General features: G+C 40.9%; 3 protein-coding genes across 8 annotated transcripts; 1 reads left to right on the top strand and 2 right to left on the bottom strand.

Moving 5' to 3' along the window:
• Positions 1-5: 5 nt before the first annotated feature.
• Positions 6-13,671, bottom strand: polr3d (polymerase (RNA) III (DNA directed) polypeptide D). 4 transcript variants are annotated; one of them, XM_026322476.2, is made up of 9 exons: positions 13,623-13,671; positions 3,635-3,802; positions 2,393-2,436; positions 2,141-2,295; positions 1,570-1,694; positions 1,310-1,469; positions 937-1,184; positions 690-842; positions 6-520 (listed from the first exon to the last, which is right to left on the bottom strand). In XM_026322476.2, exons 2-9 carry the CDS (start codon positions 3,794-3,796, stop codon positions 404-406), a joined length of 1,164 nt encoding a protein of 387 aa, XP_026178261.1. In that variant the 5' UTR covers positions 3,797-3,802; positions 13,623-13,671; the 3' UTR covers positions 6-403. The 4 variants fall into 4 exon arrangements, with proteins under 4 accessions (XP_026178261.1, XP_026178259.1, XP_026178258.1 ...); XM_026322474.1 differs by lacking the exon at positions 13,623-13,671 and adding an exon at positions 4,754-4,941; XM_026322473.1 differs by lacking the exon at positions 13,623-13,671 and adding an exon at positions 4,773-4,941.
• On the top strand, positions 8,859-11,690 carry phyhip (phytanoyl-CoA 2-hydroxylase interacting protein). Of its 2 annotated transcripts, none has more exons than XM_026322477.2 (4): positions 8,859-9,035; positions 10,291-10,465; positions 10,610-10,727; positions 10,807-11,690. In XM_026322477.2, exons 1-4 carry the CDS (start codon positions 8,859-8,861, stop codon positions 11,351-11,353), a joined length of 1,017 nt encoding a protein of 338 aa, XP_026178262.1. In that variant the 3' UTR covers positions 11,354-11,690. The 2 variants fall into 2 exon arrangements, with proteins under 2 accessions (XP_026178262.1, XP_026178264.1); XM_026322479.2 differs by having other exon boundaries at positions 10,610-10,731; positions 10,811-11,690.
• A 1,479-nt stretch (positions 13,672-15,150) lies between the features above and the next one.
• On the bottom strand, positions 15,151-18,296 carry gins4 (GINS complex subunit 4 (Sld5 homolog)). Of its 2 annotated transcripts, none has more exons than XM_026321675.1 (8): positions 17,955-18,296; positions 17,752-17,838; positions 16,911-17,024; positions 16,716-16,783; positions 16,551-16,639; positions 16,300-16,390; positions 16,018-16,132; positions 15,151-15,734 (listed from the first exon to the last, which is right to left on the bottom strand). In XM_026321675.1, exons 1-7 carry the CDS (start codon positions 18,051-18,053, stop codon positions 16,036-16,038), a joined length of 645 nt encoding a protein of 214 aa, XP_026177460.1. In that variant the 5' UTR covers positions 18,054-18,296; the 3' UTR covers positions 15,151-15,734; positions 16,018-16,035. The 2 variants fall into 2 exon arrangements, with proteins under 2 accessions (XP_026177460.1, XP_026177459.1); XM_026321674.1 differs by having other exon boundaries at positions 16,716-16,813; positions 17,955-18,286.
• Positions 18,297-19,512: the final 1,216 nt, after the last annotated feature.

Genomic DNA, 19,512 nt, shown 5'->3' with positions numbered 1-19,512 from the left:
AATCATCCTGGAATAACAAAAACCTTATTTATTCACACATTTACATCATGTACAGTCCTCAGCTATAGACAAATGAAACTAATGTAATTAAACCTCTGAAGAATTATTACACCTCTTCCAAAAAAGAAACTAAAACCTCAGTTTTCATATTTATAGATAGTGTGTTTCAATAGTGTACTTTAATATGTCTTAGCCCCTCTGAAAATCCAAAAGCAACAACCATTGTACTTGTATTGGATGCCTGGTTACCAAGGGACATTCCACAGAAACAGTGAACATCTTATCAACACAACAACCCACCACAAGTGCATCTGTCCCATCTGTCCCATCTGTCCCATCTGTCCCATCTGTCCCATCTGTCAGGCATGAGAAGGTAGAGAAGGCTCTGCTCTTCAGACGAGCATCAAGCACTTTGCAACAGCAGAGCCTCAAAGTCCGGGGAGCAAACCATTTTGTGTTTAACTTTCCCTAAAACTGTCAACTCGCCCGTTTTTCCTTCTGTACCGATAGAGACCAGCTCCTGAAGAAACAGCAGGTAGGGAAGTAGAAAAGTTAAACAAAGGCATTTCTATAAATATTTATTCTTTGATAAAAGAACTGAATAGTGCAAGACAAATGTATAGATACTGATACGTTATAGAAAAACAGCCAGAAAGGGAGCCGCATCAATGAATGTACTATGACCATACCTGAAGGAAAGAGCATGTTGTTCCTAGTGACACATCAAGTGTCACCTGTCCCAGTATGAGCTGTACCCGGCCAGACTTCCGCACCAGCATCTTTCCTATAAGGCCCTCCCGCAGATCTTTCACATTGCAGCTGTTGTCTTCAACCTCCTCTTCCTGTGTAAAATTAAAATCCCATTTAAACACAACGTTAATTTCACCATCATCATATCATCATGCAATTTGACATGTGGATGACAACTGTGTCTACCTGAGACTCTGTTTTCAGAAGGACAGACTGTCCGTCCTCTGACTGCACCTCTGTTTTCACTGGCTTGTGCTCTTTGGTGGGAGGCTGGCCAGGCAGGGAGTCAGGCAGCTGCATGAAGAACAGCTCCTCCCCTTTGCTCAGACTCCAATCATGGAGCAGTTTGGGCAAAACTTCAGGTTCAGGGAGAGGAGGGGGCTTGAACATTGTCTCTGACTTCTGTATTTCCATTTCCTCTGGCTCCTCTTTGACTACAGAGAAAATAATATGTATTTTCAAGAAACAGCTATATGTCATATACAATCATATGCTGTTTCCTGCTTTCATCACAAATAAGCCAGTTAAAGAGTTAAAATGGAAAAAATCTTGAAGTTACCTTTAACTGCAGACTCCATAGGTTCACAATCCTCCTCTAACTTCTCAATTTTAACATCAGCTTTACTAAATTCCTCCTTGAATCCCCACCCTGATACGGCAAGAGGAAGCTGGACTGGGCAGCTCCTCTGCTCACTCCTCAGGAAGGGATCATCTATAAACTGAAAGAATGCAACATGAAAAAAAATAAGTTAAATTCATGGAAAATGGAGAATAAAGCAACTTATGAATAGTTAAAGTGAACTGATAACGAGGACTCACATTGTCTCGCTCCAGACTGCGCAGGATCTCTTTGGTCTCTTCCTCAGTCTCTCTCTTCTCCTTTTTAATGTTGATGATGGGTGAAGGTCCCATGATCGGAGCATCTCTCTCACTTTCAAAACTACCTATGTTTAATGAAAGAATTCACTTGATTGTAGAGCTGGAAAAAAAAAATCTCAATATTTTTTCATATCAGTCAATAATATATGCATCACAATATAAATCAAATCAGTATTTCTGTGCAACTTAAAAGTTTTTTTTCACTCCTAAGTGAAATATGAAGACATAAGATTAATTTCTAACCTAATCTGGCTGTAACTCTATTCCAGCCACATGATTGGTTCAGCACAGTGCTATTCTAATTATCATTGGCTGTTCATCATGTCTGTGAAAACACAGATTGGATGAGTTGTATGGATGCTATATCAACTGTCATATTTTCTGGTATATGGAAGTAAAGTTATTTCCTGATAATTATCTTTAATGTTTTATCGTCCCGCCCTGGTTGATTGCATTGTTTAAGACAAACTAAAGCAGCACAGAGTGATGGGATGTCCGGCTGAACACCTACTTTTCTTTTTCATCATCATCTCTGCGGGTCCTTGTTCAAAGATAGAGTGCGACTGGATCATCTCAGCGCGACCTCGGCCCCTGCCTCTTTCTCTTGAACCTCGACCTCGATCTGCATCCTTCCTCTCTCTCCTCTGCCCGCCTTCAACTTTTGTTCTGTTATGACAAAATTATTGGTCAACAGTCAAAACTGTTTAATCCATTTCCTTTGACATAACTTTTTTTTCCATTTTAACATCAATTATGTACATACTCATCTTTGACTTTTCGGCCAATAATGTTGGGTGTAAATGTTTTCTAAAAATAAAACAAAAACAATTATAAATATCAAAAAAGCATTATATTTCATCTGCAGATTCAAATTATATACTGATAAAGAAAATTAAGGGAACACTTAAATTACACATCATGTCTCAATGAACAAATTATTCAAGGTGAAAATATATATCAGATGCGCTGAAACATAATGTCAGTCAATGGAATCAATGCCTTCATCATCCAGGAACTGCCAACACACACTGGCCACATGAGTCCAGGCACTGGCCTGCACCAGGAGGAAGCCAGGGGGGTAAGGCCTGAAAGTCGCTCTGAGGATTTCATCCCACTACCTCACAGAAATCAGAATACTGCTGGTTATAACATGGAGGTCTCTGTGGCCCTATGACTCCCCAGACCATCACCGACCCAAGCACAACAACAAAATGGCCATTCTCAATGATGTTACAGTCTCCATAATGTTTCCCATAGTGTCTCCAGACTCCTTCATACCCGTCACATGTGTTTCACTAAACCTGCTCTCATCTGTGAAGAAAATGGGGCACTGATGTCCACATGACTTGCAAATTCCTGTTTTCTCTGGAGAATGCCAATCAACCTGCACAGTGCTGGGCTGCAAACACAGGCCACACTAGGCCAGGGGTCTCCAACCCTGGTCCTCGAGCACCTCTGTCCTGCCTGTTTTCCACATATCCCTGCTCTACTCACTGCTGAAGGGCAGGGATAGTTGGAAAACCTGCAGGACAGTAGCGCTTAAGAGCTAGGGCCCTGTACTAGGCCCTTGTGTCACCCTCATGGAGTCTATTTCTGACAGAATCATATACACCAGTAGACTACTAGAGGTCATATGTACGACTCTTACAGTTCTCCTGCTGTTCCCTGTCCAAGCTCTCTTGGTGTAACAGCTGGTCTGATGGTGTCTCCTTGAGAGTTTCAGAGGAATCAGTCAGGAAGGATAAGGGGAGAGCATTTGTCTGTGGCCACCATATGTAAAACCATTCCCTTTTTGGGTTGTCTTGCTGTTGCCTATCCATTACACCCGTTGTCACTTTCATCTTAACCAAAGCAGGTGAAAGGGATTCACAGTCACTTGTGCCTTCTGAATGGACAGATCAATATCCCTGAAGTTTAACGTGGTGTTATACTGTGATGATTAAGTCTTCCCTTAATTTTCTGAGCAGTTTATTTGTGTTTCATTAGTTACAATAATGTGCACTACCTTCTTCACTCCTCCCAGGGTGAGATCTCGTGGGCGCATTGATGGGAGACGGCCGGGAGAGATGGCGGCGGATGGCCGGCGGCCCATCAGAAGTCCTGCGCCTGTTCCTCCAGGGGTTGGCACACGCTGACCACTGGAGTTACCTGAGCCTGAATCACTCATCCTAAACTGGATCACAAGGGGAACAGAAAGACCTTGTAGTGTGTCTAACAGATGGTTCAAACTCTATATGTTAAATCATTACTATTACTACATGAAATTAGAAGTTTTTTTTTTTCATTAAACTGCTTTCAGGAGTAAAATAAACATTAAAGGACTCAACCTATTTGGTTATTTCTTAAGAGGAAATATCTTTCAAAGCACAGGTAGTAATCTATTTCAGAGATCTGCTTTCATTGTATGCAGTTATGAAAACAGTGATTGTTGTTTATGCATAAATCATCCATTTTTTAACCTTTAGGTGATAGTGAATCAGTTACTTCATGAACTGACGTTTCAAATATTAAAAATCTGACTGAAGCACAATGTAAATGTAGCCAATGTGTGAGTATTATCTGTTCTGTGGCAAAGATTCAGCCACAACCACATTTGATATGTTATTAGTCATTTTAATACTGTGACTAATCAGCCATTCATTTATTAAACATTGAGTGGTAAAGACTTACAAGTTATTTGTATACCTGATGTCTTTTCTGAGCAGCTAATAATGCATTTATATACTCAGTGATTAGTGGATAAACAGGACTTTCTATGCAATGAATTAAGGTTTATCTTGACAGTTCCTTTGCTTTGTTTCGTGTGTATAGCACATTGCGTTATTTAACAATGACAACGCAAAACGCATGGAAACCTTGCAAACATACAGATACTATCCATTCATAAACGCGTTATTTCAGGGCCTATTGGAAAAGAAAACTGCTCTTTGAATGGACACATTCATCCTAAACACGAGATTGTACGACAGAAACGCTTGTATTTCAATGGACAAAACCACCGACAGCAGCTCAAGCGTACAAGCCACATGACCACGATAAATGTGTGTTCATGTGGCATCCACGGCTCCTAATATTTGATCATTTTGCAACACGTGGCTAAATGACAACACGAACACAAACATACAAGAGCAATGAGTTCAAACCTTGTCACGGATAATCTCAACACACTGTGCTTCTCCGGATACTTCCGCCTTGTCTGCGCCACTGTCCCAAACAGATATTAGGTCCAAGCTTGTGAGAGGATCGTTATCAGGAGCTGTTTTGTGCTAGTGCTGTTTCTCACACTGCATCATGCACGTCGCCATCACACTTCCGCAGTGTCGTCAGCCTGATGGGTCACGTGGATCGAGCATGCGCAGAAAGACCCACTGTCTGTGCTCCTTCGGATTTATAATGAGAGATTTTATAACCATCAGTTATTGTGCTATACAGATCATTTAAACATGGGACGCTTTTACTTGGTCACTTTTACACATGCCTTGTTCACCCAGCAGTTTTTTACATTCAACAACAACAACAGTCTTCTCATTACTGAAGTTAGTTGACTGGACACAAGCTCCTATTTTCATAATGGTGGCTCACTAGATGTGGTTGCAAATGTAAACAGTAAGAAAGTTAAAGAATTCAACAAATAAAAAAGGAAGAGCTGAATGAAGATATAAAGGTCAAGAGTAATATCCATCCATCCATCCATCATCTATACCTGCTTATTCCTATTTAGGGTCACAGGGATCTGCTGGAGCCTGACCCAGCTCTCTTTGGGTGAAAGGAAGGGGTACACCCTGGACAGGTCACCAGTCCATCACAGTCAAGAGTAATAGTCAGAAAAAAAAAATTTAAACTGGGGCCTTTGTCTTCTTGACACAGTCAGCCTTTTCTCCAGCCTGTCAAGGCCTGACCAATGACTGTTGATTGCAGTTTAATTGCCCTGTTATTCTGAGGGTATCACTGAGTTGAAGTAAGTGAAGCTTTTCAAAACAACACACACTCAAAATCTTCCAATATATTACTGGAATTTCTTAACACAAGTAGGGTCTGTATGCTGTCACTACCAGTTCATTCTTTGTTCTTTGTCTTAATTTGAAGCCCATAGTCATAGTCAGCAGCAGATTATAGACATTAATCTGGGGAGGGTCTCTTTAATCTTTAATAATGACCAAAAAAAAGCTGCCCCATTAGGTTAAAGCAATGCACAAACATCCCTCTAAAATTGAATTCCAGTGAAAATCTGCTTATTCTGGGCTTACATAGTGGCATCCCTCACCTCCTTATGGGCTGGTTGGAGATGCCCTGTGGAGTTAGTCCATATGGCATAACATTTGGCACATGTATTTTACTGGGACAACACTGTCAGCACAGTCTCATTTGAATAGTTAGTGGAGTTTGCTTCATCACACCCTCAGTGTCCATACTGTCTCCATAACTGAGAGGTGACATTTATGCAAGCAGCTAAGTGTTGAGTGTTTGTGGATTTGGTGCCTCGGGGCAGGCTCCCTGGTGAGTGATATGTTGTCTATGATTGGATGGTAAATTCATGATGCCAACGAGGTTGACTGAGTGTCACTGTGGTTACTCTCCAGTTGTAAAATTCCTTATTTTCAGTTTATTTTAGATGTAGATTTAATTTCATTCCTGCATGACTGCATAGGAATCAAATAAACATCATGCAGAGCCCAGAGCAAAAATGAGATCGGGAGGGGGAGAGGGAAGAGGTGGAGGGGGTTAGAGTGTTTATGTGACACAGAGAGTGAGAGAGAAACAGACGGAGAGCAGGAGAAGGAGAGAAAGAGGAGCCTGTGTGTTTGTTTCACCTCCTAATCAGTTTTCCTGGGAGATCTATCATCGACTGCAGCAGAGGAGGCAAGTAGAAAAGAGGAGGAAGATCTGACCCGTCTGTTCTTCTCAAGTAAGGAATTAATTTAAATCAGTCTGCTCACTGAAGCTTGCAACTGTTCAGAAAATAAACCCAATCTATGGTGATTTGAAGTTGTGGACATCAAATAATTTTATGTTGTGATAGGGTGCTTCATTTGTGCATTTCTACAGTGACATTAGACATTCATGCCAGATGAATACAGTGTTTGTTATGTTACCGCATGAGTTTTCTTTGTATGTTATTCGGTTGATGTACACATGTCTGATGACATTTATTAAATCCCACCGATGTCATTTCACACCACACTGTGAGGAGATTTCATACATCCGCACTGACTGGCTGATATATTAAGATTTGTGCTCATTTTCCTAAATGTTCCTCTATCATTCAATCATGCAATGGGCTGAAAAATGCATTAGCCAAGCAATGTCTCATTTTAACAGCATGTTTATTGAACTCCAAATAATATTGTTAATTGGGCTGTGTAATGGCAATTTCACCCCATTTCGCTTAAAAGCGTGTAAGAAATTTGTTGCTTTTTAAATCCCTCATGCAGACATCTAAATGTATTTTAAAGTAATCTCCCTGGAAGAGAGAAATATTTTGAATCAGCGAGTTGCTTTTTGTGCCCTGCTCTACATGCATGAATGCAGCAGCTTCTTTCATGATGCTATTTCGCTCTGCTTACTACATCTCTGTGATATGTATTTTTTGGAATGGAGCACATCTCAGTGTACACACTTCCAATACTTCCTAAATTATTATTTTATGATATATATAGTTTAGACCCCATTACCTAAAGCTTCTATCTTAGCAGAAATAAAAGACTTTTTTATGGACTGATTTAAATAAATGAGGGCACTGGTGTTGTTGAACAGTATAAACCTGTGTAGGAACTATATTCACATGTTTTCGAACACATTCAAAGACATAGGGGCTTGACGCCTTGTCCTGAGAGAATCTCCTCTTGCCCCAGTTTCTAGCATCTGTGAAAAGACACCGATGTAAGAAATGAGAACAGCAGCTGGAAAACGGACGCGTGGAAACACACGTGCAGGATGCAAAAACTCTCTCTCCTGGTCCCCGTGTGAACGAGCTGCTGCACAAATTTCACAGTTCACAGGCTTTAATGAGCTGCTGCAGCGTGTCCATCACACTGACTGGAAAACACCTTAACAGACAGTGTCAGACAATGACACTACACCAGGATTCTTTTGGTTCATGCAGCCAAAAAAAAAAAAAAAAAAAAAAAAAAGGAGCACATTTGATTGTTTGTACTAAAGAGATTATTTTAGGCACGTCCGTGTTTTAGCACATGTTCGGTGATGAGAGTGATTTTAATAAGAGAAACATCTACTATGCTGCTTTGGTGTAGCCTGAATTCCAAAGAAATAAGGACTAAAATAATTTACCAGATCAGTTAGTAACACTGCAGGAGGTAATTGAAATAACAAACTTAAGATGGACATGAATTAGAAGCAAAATGTGGAGGAATGGATGCTCACTAAGCTTCACAGCCAAAAAAGAAAACCATTGTCCACACACTGCAGACACTTGCTATCAGTTTAAGATGGGGGACAGTGACAGATAATCAAACACAGCACAGGCTGACTGAGAGATTGCCCTCAGCCTGTAACTCAAGGCTACTGTGTGTGCAGCAGCCTGGATCGGATTGCTGATGGGAAACTAAAGGAATATGATTATGCATCACCTGCTGCTGATACCTCCTTAAACCTCTGCTGTTCCAGTCCAAAGAATATAAAAGCTTTTTGAAGATGCCCCTTGAGCTGCAAGGAACTACCTTGCTCAGCTGTTCTGATAAGGCATGCAGCTCATCGAGGAGGCAGAAATGTTTAAAAAGTTGCCTCAGGTTTAAAATGTTGCTGATAGGTGCAGCATTATTTTTTTTATTATCTGTTTGTGACCCCTTCCTTGAGAATTGCAGGAGATGATTGAGGGAGGCTGCGGACGTGTAGTTGCTGGGAGACTGCTGTAGGTGGATTATGAAATGCATGGGCAAAGCAGGGGCCAGTCACTCGGCTGGGAGCGTATTGTGTTGTGTAATAATGGGAAATGTCAGTTAAGGGCAAGAAAAGGAGGGAGGAGAGGAGAAAAGAACAGGACAGTGAATACAAAGTCAGGACACAGATCCATAAATGAAAGGTTAATTGGATTCTGCGAGGTGTTTTTTAGGCATAGTGTTTCTGCTCCACTGTACAGTGTCCACTTTGTAGTTCTCTGTGATAGGGTTTAATCTCTCTTAGCAGATGTTGCCCTACTCCAGCAGACATATTAAAATTTCAGATTACATTTTCGTCTAACTACTCTCTTTTATCTCTTGTTTTAATTTCAGATGACAGATATGGACGCCCCTCTCTCCACCCCTTGCAATATCCAGGTTTGTGAGGTGACCTGCGACTCCTTCCGCATCATGTGGGATATGACCCCCGAGGACACTGCCAGAGCCACACACTTCTTCATTGACCTGAGCCGCAAAGAAAGCAGGGACCCCAATCGCTTTAAACACAGGGTCTGACACTTTGAAACTGCTGCACAAACTCATGTTCTTTCCTATGTCTGCTCCCTGGTGTGTTTCACAGGCTTAGTTTTTACCTATGTTTTGTACCAAAATGATAGTGGATGACCTACATGAGACAGGAAAACATGCATTTTGTTGAGGTCTGGTTGGGTTAACATATGGGGCTATCTGTGCCCCTTCAGTCACTTCCAATACAGGCGCAAAGGGAAAATGAATGCCGTCAGCAGCTTCAGGCCAGTGACTCACTCGTACATTGTTTTCTCCCAAAGTGGTCAAAAATCGACAAATTTAGCCTACACGACAGTTTGCATGTTAATTACTACTAATGCATTAAAAATTAGAAACAGATATAACCTGACAAAAAACAATATGTAATGGTGCATTTTTAAGGGACTATTAATCTCAAGCAACCCTGGAAGAGCCTAAATTTAGCTACAAGCTGCTTTCCAGCTGCATTATTTTGATTTCCAGATGAACTGCAACTCTAATGTGTAGGATACACCATGCTAAACTAAAGCAGTGAACATGATAAACAGTATATCTGCTTAACGTGAATGTTAATATTTTAAGTTTTAGCATATCACCATGCTGATGTTACTAGTTAGCCCAAAGTACCAAAGTGACTTTCAGAAGAGCCATAGGAAGCTGCTAACATGGCTACAGAAGAATTTTACTTTTTTGTTTTTAGTTGAATTATGCCCACAAATTATAATGTTGGCATTTAAGTGATGAAAGTCAAGTCTAAATTTAGATCCACCTGCCGAAGTCTAACGTTTATGATCCTTCTTCTTTTCAGATGCAAAATACTCACTGTAATTATGGCCGATTATTGCAGCTGGAATTCCACAGCTGAAAAGGTGTTTTGTTAGGTTATCTGTAGGGCAGGGAGATGCCTGAGTGAGCTGCTTCTGAATAGAGGATATGTTCTCTATCTGCTACACAAAACGATACAAACAAACTTGCAGCACAGATGTTGCCATGGATATATGGGCCTCTGAGTCTGTAGTAATTAGCTGTGCTTCTCCGAGGCCTCGGCCAAAACAAAGCTGCTGATTTGATTAGACGTATCCTAGTTACAGCAGCTTGGTTCTGAAGTGGAATATCATGCTAATAACCCAAAGTTTATGGAGGCAAACAGTGGACTTAACAATTACATTCACTTTGAAAAGTAAATTCAACACACAGCAGCCTGTTATATTCTTGCATCCTGTCCGTGATGTCAGTTCTTTCCTGCTTTGTCTTCCAGGATGTGCCAACCAAGCTGGTGGCCAAGGCAGTGCCTCTCCCCATGGCAGTCAGGGGACACTGGTTCCTGAGCCCACGGACAGACTATTGTGTTGCTGTTCAAACTGCTATCCGACAGCAAGACGGTGATTACCTGGTATCAGAGTGGAGCCAGGTGGTGGAGTTCTGCACCGGTGGTAAGAAATACCATGATAATGTCTACAATGGCATATGAGAGTTTGAAACAAAGTAATATAAGATAAGGACAAAGAAGTGCAACAGATGTAGTATAACATTGGGTAACTTTGGTAATGATTACACAGCTTCTGTCATCTTTGCAGACTATGCCATGGAACACTTACAGCAGCTTCTTGACAAGGCCAAGGGCTCTGCAGGGAGACTGCTGAAATTCTCTGTGTTTTATCGTAACCAGCACCCAGACTACTTTGACCATGTCAGGTCAGTACTAAGGTCTTATCTCTTAATTGTGCATCTGAAGCCATGCCGATAACAATTTCCTACTTGTATTTTGGATTAGGAAGGAATGTGGAGGACTAATGCGTCCAGCCCTGAAAGATAGCAGTGGGAGTCATGGTTCTCCTATCAATGGCAAACTGCATGGGGTCTTCTTCAGCTGCAACACAGAGTTTGATACAGGCCTCCCTCCCAAAGACTCCCCGTATGGCCCCCTGCGTTTCCAGCTCCCAGCTGGACATCTGCTGAATCCCAATATCTGCCTGTATTTTGCAGACTTCTACTGTATGTATACAGCCTATCACTATGTGGTCCTGGTGCTGGCCCACATTGGCTCAGAGGGAGATACCTTCTGTCGCACCCGCCTCCCTATGCTGGACTTAGCCTCCAATCCCTTCTTGACATACACTGCGCCCCAGAGGCCAGGGGAGGAGCCCCTGTACTGCCATGCCAGTGATGTCATCCTTGAGGTGCTCTTCACTGAGCCAGTTCATTTGGATCTGGGCAGTGTGGAGCAGATCAGTGGGCACCACCAGCTTATGAGTCTGACCACAGCCAATGCCAAGAAAGACCCAAGTTGCAAAGTGTGCAACATCAGCGTGGGACGCTGAGGCAGATGCTGATGTAGGACAAACCTGGGAGTGTGTGAGCCTACAATGCTGCACAGGACAAAACATCATGTGTGAGTCAGGACACAGTGGAAACAGCCCGCCTCTCCGAGTGTGTGCATGCTGCTTTCCCTTTTCCCCTCTGCCTGGACTAGAATAGCAAGTATTAAACCCCAGATCACAGCTGGAACTACAACAAATATCCATCCATGACTGGTGAACAAAACTTAACCTAAACCATGATATGGTTTAGAAAACTGGAGAAATTCCTTGCTCTTCTTTGCCTTTGTGTCATTTCCTGAATATTTCTTTCTAATTTACATTTCTTCCTTAAGATGTGCGTGATTTCATTTTTTTTTGTTAAACACTGTTTGGTATGACTAGTTCAGGTGATCTAACAACCTCGAAGTGCCAATGGCAGCATCATTCACCTTTTAATCATATTGGTCATAACTAACATTTGCCATTTCTACTTCTTACAATGTTGTTTCTTTATATAAAGGTTATATTAATCCTAAATACCTAATCATTAATTCTACATTGTATCTAAAGTCTAGTTTTCAGCATTCCTGTCAAATACTTTAATATCTCTTAAAAATATAACTGTAGTGTTATGATTAAGAAGTTGATTATAATTTTTAATGACACTGTGTAAAATATCACTATAGAAAAACTTTCAGTGCAATGCAATGTGACCATGAAAAAGGGCCATTCAGTGTGTTGTGGTTTTCAATATAGTAAAAAGAATCCCAATGTTACTTCCCATCAGTCTCTGACAGCAGGCTTCTGTCCCGTAAACAGGGGTGAGCTAAGATTAGCTTCTCTCCTGCTATGGGGCTGTTTGTCCCTCCCCAGTAATCTCTGACCTATCCCAGAAATGCCCAGAGTGAAAGGGATCCCCTCCCTGGTGCACAATAGCAATACATATGCTGGTGAGTGGCAAAAGTATAAGGACTGAAAAACAAGACCACTTTTTTCATGCAAAATGTTAAAGGAACATGGAAATCAGACTCCAACAAAATTGACTTTTTTATACAAAGCAATTGCTGAAATGTCTAAATATTTCTGGAAATAAAAATACATGTAGAGTGAAAACAATACAAAAGTAATAAAAATATCCACCTCCTTGTTATCCAGGAACAGTTACAGTATGTTAAATAAATAGATAAATCAGTTCTAGTCTGAGTAACCTAAATCATGCCCTTTCACTTAGATTCTTTCCGTGACAGAGATGTGAGCTCACACATACTGTAATGCTATAATTCTCTCCATTGTTATTATCCCAAAAAGGCTCACTCTGCCCTCCTGGTAAATAACTTAAACAGAACTCTATCTTCCTTTTGGCATCTAGCACTTTAGGAATAGCAACGTCAAATTCAAAGATGTCTGTCTGAGGTCCTCCGAAGCGTTTCTGCACGTATGTACAAGGCACATCTTTATAGCTCTGCCATGAGTCGAAGGTGATGCGCACACGCACATCTTTCTGGAAACTGAGGTTCCTGACTCGGACGGTACCTTGGAGGGCCTGTTCAGTAATGCTGCAGTTCTCCAGGATAATCATGCTCTCTGTCAGCTTGGCACGGAAGGCCTGGAAATCTGCAGAGGGCTGCGGGAAGCCCAGTGTGAGTCGTGTTCCTGGGCAGCAGGTGCTGACGGTGCAGCTGTAGCCATCTCCTGACATGCTTTCCAAATCCTGGAGCCATGGCAGTAGGTTGAGGTCAGACTGCTCATCTTCAGCAGAAAACACTCGCACGGCTGTTAGAGACAATCCTCTTGAGTCAGCGAAAACTACATTTTTCTTCTTAATTGGGATAAAAACCTCATCATCCAAGAAAGACGAGAGAGGGTGGGTCAGAGAAACTTGGCCCCAAATGTCAGAGGGCAGCTGCTCTGAAACTTGAGAACGTATGCAAGGGCGCTGGGGTTTCAGGATGGGAACCCAAACATGAGGGCACAGGTGTTTACGCTGGTTTAAGTAGAGCCTAACAGCAATCTCCAGGAGCCCAGAAGACTGGGACCAACCATCAACCTCTGGCAGGACACTTCCAAGAGAAAGATATTGGTTTCAATAAAAGACTGCTTCCCTAGATGTGCGATGACAGTATATGCTGCAACTGTACTGTTATCTGGTCATGAGGCACATAAAGCAATGCATCACAAGATTTGAGCGACATAATGCCAAAAATGTGAAAATTCCTATTCACCCTCATTTTGTTGATAACTGAAGAAGTGATGTAAGACAATGCACAACACAGAATCAACACACACTTACGTTATAGAGGAAAGCTCCATACTGGAAGTGTGGTGTTGACTGATGGCAAAATTATCCTTAATGTTTAGCTGGAGATCGACAAAATGAAAAAAAAAAAAAAAAAAAAAATCAGCAGTTGTATTCTCACAAAAAAATGGATTAACTATCTTTAAATATTACTTTCAATCTCTCATGTGCAGCAGTTTGTAGTCTCTGCCATTCCTTTGACTACAGAAGAATCTGACACAGCATCCTATTTATACTGCATCAGTTGTGATGTCATGTATACTCCACCTTCTTCACTGTGCTGACCAGTCAGGTCAGTATTATAGTTTGTAACGTTTTTGTATCTGTGTATAACAGAGCTGAAACGATTTACTGCAACAATCCATGTAGGTCATAAAAATGTAGCATAATTCAGTATTTGACTGTCAATACAAAAACATATTACACTGGTAGGTTTAGCTGTGAAGATTTATGGGAAATGATGTTTTGTATTGTTATCTCAGAACGGTTTTGGACATCAGTGATGTGGTGCTACATGTCGTGTGTATGTATTATATTGTGTGTGTCAATTTACTCTGCATTGTGGAAACTATTCGTCATCCTGCGCTCTATTCTCAGACCTGTCAGTAGATACTGATACCACTGAAGCCAGGACCTGAATCCAAGTCTTCTGCTTGCTGGCTTATGTCCTGAAGGGATCTCTGACCCCAAAGTCGTCAGCAAGTGACGCTGAGGAAAGGCTGGGTTACAAAAAACACTCAGCATGCCAGCCACCTAACTCAGGAAGCTAATTAAACAGACAGCACTTAAATCAGACCTAGACCAAGGGTGGGTGATCCATGGTCCTCGTTGGCCACTGCCCTGCTTGTTTTCTATCCCTGCCCTACCCAGTGCTGATTAAACTGATCAAGGTGTGTTCAGCTAATCAGAAGCTACCATCCTAGATGAGCGTGGTGTGGGGGAAGACAAAGTGAATTGCTAACACTGGTCAAGACAAACTCTGCCAGTGCATCAAGTCTAGAAAACTGACTTAAGCCAAAGAATGTTAATAGCAAATAATGAAATTATTTCATAATCACTAAATAAATCACAATTTATCTGTTTTATTTTTCTAACATTGATATTTACAACCATTTTCAATGGCTAAGTGAACCATGCATTTACTTTTCAACACTTTAATGTGAAGAAAACCAGTGATCTCTCTCTGTATGTTATCAGGTGCTCTACACCCATTGATTTTTACTTCCCTATATAAAATCAAGAGTATTTTTCCTTATTAGTTCTCATTTCTGGCAAACATTACACACTGATTGCTCCCTCTGAAACTCTTACATAACAATGCTATTACAACAATTATGTCTCCAAGAAGACAATGTTTCACACATCCGCTTGGGGTGAAAGTAGCATAAAAAACATAAAAAAGACAACTTTAGATTTGGTAGTCAAGGTGAATAAACACACATAAAAAAACATTCACAGGGTTTCTAGTATTTATAATGACATCTATATATAAAGCATATCCATTTATTCTCACACACACACACACACACACACGCACACACGCAAACTCCCTAACATGCGCCATGGGATGATAAGCACTGATGCCAAGTGAAGTGATGAAATTTCACCTTCAGGTCACTTGACGCATTCTGGTTCTAAGCAGCAGAGAAAAAAGGCTAATAATTCAAACCATGTGGATACACTGACAGAATGAATGATGAATTAGCGCATTAGACAGGATCTTTGTCAGTGTCATGTACCTCATCACACCAGAACACGTTATAATTACATAACCAAGCTCCTCTGACATGATTTAAAAGATCTGAAAATGACAACACTGCCTAACACGGTTTAATTGCAGCCTTTACCTTTCACTGGTTCAGAACTTATATTTTGTGTTAATATTTTCCATTGAAATACATTTCTTGAAGCCATGGTGTGACAAAGATCTCTGTGCTTGCATCCCACAAGTCTGCCCTTAAGTCTGACAACAGTAATAACGTGTTTTATGATGTAAACTCTGCACGTTAAACTGCACATTCCTTATTACTGCTTTCCAATGAAAAAGAGCCAATGCTCATTTTATGATCTCCCCGGTGGACAAAACCTCAACACCAACAGAAGGACCTGTAACATAAAATGACTAGCGTTAGTTGTATTTTATTGTAAACCCTGGTTAAGTGACAACATATTGTAAACATACTGTGATTATTAAAAGAAACACTTTTTTCCATAATCTGTTGCCAAAAGACAATGAACGCTGAAAAACAGTAAGAGCTAAAAATACATCCAGATGTCACTGCAAAGCAGTTGCTTATGTAAGATCTGCAGAGATGAATTACTTGATGTCTGTACAAGAGGGTGTGAGGGCAGTATTGGATTCATGAGGAAGATGAACAGTCATACTCACTGTTATTTACTTCAACATTCAAATTAATTGTACTGCTCCACTTGAAACAAGTGGTGCTATAGTTCGATACCGCATCAGGTGCTGAGAGCCCTCTTCAAGGTCCACAACATACTCTCTGAAAGAGCACACACAGCAGGGACAATATCATTTGTTTTAACATATAGAGACTATACTATATAGAGAAATACAACAGTATTGAAAGGGAAAAGGTAACACTGACACCTACTGGGATTTAAAAAACATTGACAACACATCCATTGAAATGTAAATAAGTAAAGGTACCTCTGATCATCTGTTTCAGGCTCAACCAAGATATTTTCTTGTCTCTCCTTCACTCGCAGAAACACAAAGGAGTCCAAGCAGGGCTCAGGCACTGCGATTACATTAGAACACATAGGCTTTAGTGTGATGGTCAGGAAAAATGCCACAGCACCATCTGCCAGAGCATGCCAATGGCAGTATTTCAGGCGTGGGTCATACAAAAACCAAACAAATAGAAAGAGCCTGTGAGGTAAAACTAAAGGATATTTTACCTGATTGGAGCATATCCACTGTCTGCAGGTTGGGGGGCATGCGTTTCAGTGCTACAGCCTTAAGGTACGTTTCTGTGTTGGCATAGTACCTATATAAGAACATGTTTGTCAGAAAAATCGCAGAGATTTAAACAAACAGCTCTAACTTTATTCAACTATACTCACTCTTTGGCAAAGGCAAACTCCTCAGGCGAAAGCAGAGATGCATCTCCCTCACCTCGAGACTTTTCTTTCTCCAGGACATGCGGGAAAAACTTTTCAATCTAGGCATGAGTTGCACAAGAATTGGGTAATTTTGTCAACAAGCACTTAGTGTGACACAAGTTTTATTCAGCATACTGTACTGTTGACCCGATTTACCTTCCACAGACGGGAGCGCAGATAGCTGCTTAGAACAAAGCGGATCCTGTCTATTTCCATGTGATGGATGCTGGCCTTCGCGTCACCTTTCTTCACCCGCTGCAGGTTGGCTTCCTGTTGTTTCAACAGCCAATAACAACAGCACTGACATGAAGAGTTCTTTCATTCAGTAACGACCACAAAAGAACTGATTTACAGTATGTTAGAAAATGACTGTGCTACTAGAGTTCATTCATTGTAGATAAACTATTCTATTATTAGAATGAATCAGTATGCAAATGTATACTCCAGCAGCAACGTCATTTATTGTGTGTCAAATATTTTGTCAATCAAGAAATTATACCAAGTAGATTTTACAATTTAAGCTGCTATGACATCATGCTCAGGTATATTTACTCCGGGCCTGATGATTTAGGTTTCATATTATATTCCCAATTCATTTCTGAGAAACTTTGCACATTGACTATACTATACACCTTACAACAGACAAAAGAGCCACCTGAAGTTACCACAGCAAAATATTTATGCCCAATTTATCAGAAATAACCTGACATAAACTGCAGTACAACACTCACAAGTATTTTTACTGCATCTGGTACCTTTACTTGATATATTTAAGTATAATCTGCTATCAACACTTAGGTCTGTATACTGGAGTAACGTGAACAATGCCCTCTACAGGCATTATGCCTCAGCTTCAGGGCTTTTACAATGTGGTATTAATACTTTGGGTGGGGAAAAGGTCCTGAGACCTTCTCCCACCTTTGCAGTTTAATCACTCTACTCCTGTGCTTCACCTCCTGTTTCTGTGACACTCAGTGTCTCTGAGCAGTAAATGTACCATGTGAGTCAGCTGCTCCATCACACACTCCACCACCTCCGACTTGTTCTCCAGCAGCTCCGGTGAGAACTTCTCATTGAGCCAGGCCTGCGAGGTACAGACAGGAACACAACTCTCAAGATACTGTCAACAGGTTATGGGAGACTTGTGAAGTCAGTACATGTCACCGTCAAATGGGATCTTTTTTGTTAAAACCAGCTCACTTCTTCAAGTTTCGCGATCAGCTCTGCCGGAGTCATAACATCCTCATGACTGTCATCCTGCTGGATGTCACTGCCTCCATCAGACAAAGCGTCCGACATAGTTGTCTTTTTGCGGAGTACAAAGACAAAACACCGAGCTCAGCGAAAAATAGAAAAATATACTTTTCCTTTACTTACTTTAACTCGACTTTAAACCGATTCAAATGGGATATAGTTCATAAAAAGTATTAAATAGTCAGTCACTGTCTACATTTCACGGTGCTGGTGTCAAGGATTTCTTGTTTATTCGCGCCACTTGAGCTCTTCTCGCGAGATGTTAATTTGTGCATAGTAACCGGGATTTTGTCTGCAAGGAAAGGGTCGCACAGGCTGTGCGGCACGTAGCACTGATGGCTAATTTATAGATAGGCAATACCGTAAAATTATCTACTGCATGAATATTAAGACAATTGTTTCTGTCATAGTTGGTCGAAGTGTCCAGCTTTCCTACTGTAGCAGGAAACCATAATTTTATGCTTCCTGAGAGTCCTTGAACAGGGGGAACACTTTATATTCTTAGTGCTGTGTACGGTAGCCCTGAAGTACAATTTTGATCTTGCTTTCGTCCATAAACGCAAACGCAAAATTTTAAAACATGCTCGTCTGAAAAATGAAAACTCTATATAAACAAAAATATACCTCAACATAAAAACAATCTTCTAAAAAGAAGACAATGCCTCAAAATTAAAAAAAAAGATCTGAAAAAATAAAACCATCCCAACAATGTAAGAAATTGTATTTGTTCTTCATTTATTACGAAATGTTAAACTGAGCCAGTAAAAACTTTAATTTACGAACACAGTCAGTGTTCACACACACATATTAATTACAATGATAATTATGGTTTCCCTCTTACCCCAGACCATCACGACCAAACCACAATCAACCTAACCTAATATAACCTCACAACGTACAGCCATAGAGGCAGGCACAGATCATTTAAAACTCAGCAGCCAGTTTCCCACAGAGACTGACGAAGTCGACATGTCCTGTCTTCTCCGCATTACTGTCTTCATCCGTCAGCCAGCGTCAATTTAACACTTATCATCTGCTTTGCTTGTTCAAGCGAATTCAGACCACACTGTGGCTTTCAGTAGAATCTGATTTATCAGATGTCCTCTGTCTCTTTCTTTCTCATTGATCTTGCCATGGAATCATCTGTTATTTTCACCCCTGCTCTTGCATCCACTGTTCTGTCGAAAATCGTCAGTGTCACACATCACAACAACTTCCTCTGGACTTATCTGTGCAACATTAGACCTGCAGGGTTGGAGCCAGGTTGCATCACAACCTGGAGAGTTATGCAATAAGCTGTGCAATAAGTGTCTGCACGTCGGCAGACACTTATTGCACAGCCGGAATTTAAGCTGAAAAGCTCATAAATTTGTACCATGAACTGAAGGACCTGAGTATGGACTTCAAATCTGAATGCAGAGTAATAGCTTAGGGAAGCAACTGCAGTGCCACTATGCTATTAGGTTTTATTAAGGACAATAAATCATTAAAAAGATCTATTGGA

The sequence above is a fragment of the Mastacembelus armatus genome, chromosome 9 (genome assembly GCF_900324485.2).
Source record: "Mastacembelus armatus chromosome 9, fMasArm1.2, whole genome shotgun sequence".
NCBI lineage: Eukaryota > Metazoa > Chordata > Actinopteri > Synbranchiformes > Mastacembelidae > Mastacembelus > Mastacembelus armatus.
The sequence above is the reverse complement of the archived record's forward strand: the minus strand, read 5'-3'. Positions and strand labels throughout refer to the sequence as shown.

What these genes read in the sequence shown, in the direction of transcription:
- polr3d (XM_026322476.2), bottom strand. Translation starts at nt 3,796, where the DNA reads ATGAGTGATTCAGGCTCAGGTAACTCCAGTGGTCAGCGTGTGCCAACC. An exon ending in TTCTGAAAACAGAGTCTCAG is followed by an intron (nt 843 to 936) that starts GTAGACACAGTT and finishes AATTTTACACAG; the next exon opens with GAAGAGGAGGTTGAAGACAA. An exon ending in CAACATGCTCTTTCCTTCAG is followed by an intron (nt 521 to 689) that starts GTATGGTCATAG and finishes CTGTTTCTTCAG; the next exon opens with GAGCTGGTCTCTATCGGTAC.
- phyhip (XM_026322477.2), top strand. Translation starts at nt 8,859, where the DNA reads ATGACAGATATGGACGCCCCTCTCTCCACCCCTTGCAATATCCAGGTT. An exon ending in CCAATCGCTTTAAACACAGG is followed by an intron (nt 9,036 to 10,290) that starts GTCTGACACTTT and finishes TTTGTCTTCCAG; the next exon opens with GATGTGCCAACCAAGCTGGT. An exon ending in GACTACTTTGACCATGTCAG is followed by an intron (nt 10,728 to 10,806) that starts GTCAGTACTAAG and finishes ATTTTGGATTAG; the next exon opens with GAAGGAATGTGGAGGACTAA.
- gins4 (XM_026321674.1), bottom strand. Translation starts at nt 18,053, where the DNA reads ATGTCGGACGCTTTGTCTGATGGAGGCAGTGACATCCAGCAGGATGAC. An exon ending in TGATCGCGAAACTTGAAGAA is followed by an intron (nt 17,839 to 17,954) that starts GTGAGCTGGTTT and finishes TGTACCTCGCAG; the next exon opens with GCCTGGCTCAATGAGAAGTT. An exon ending in TGCGCTCCCGTCTGTGGAAG is followed by an intron (nt 16,814 to 16,910) that starts GTAAATCGGGTC and finishes ACTCATGCCTAG; the next exon opens with ATTGAAAAGTTTTTCCCGCA.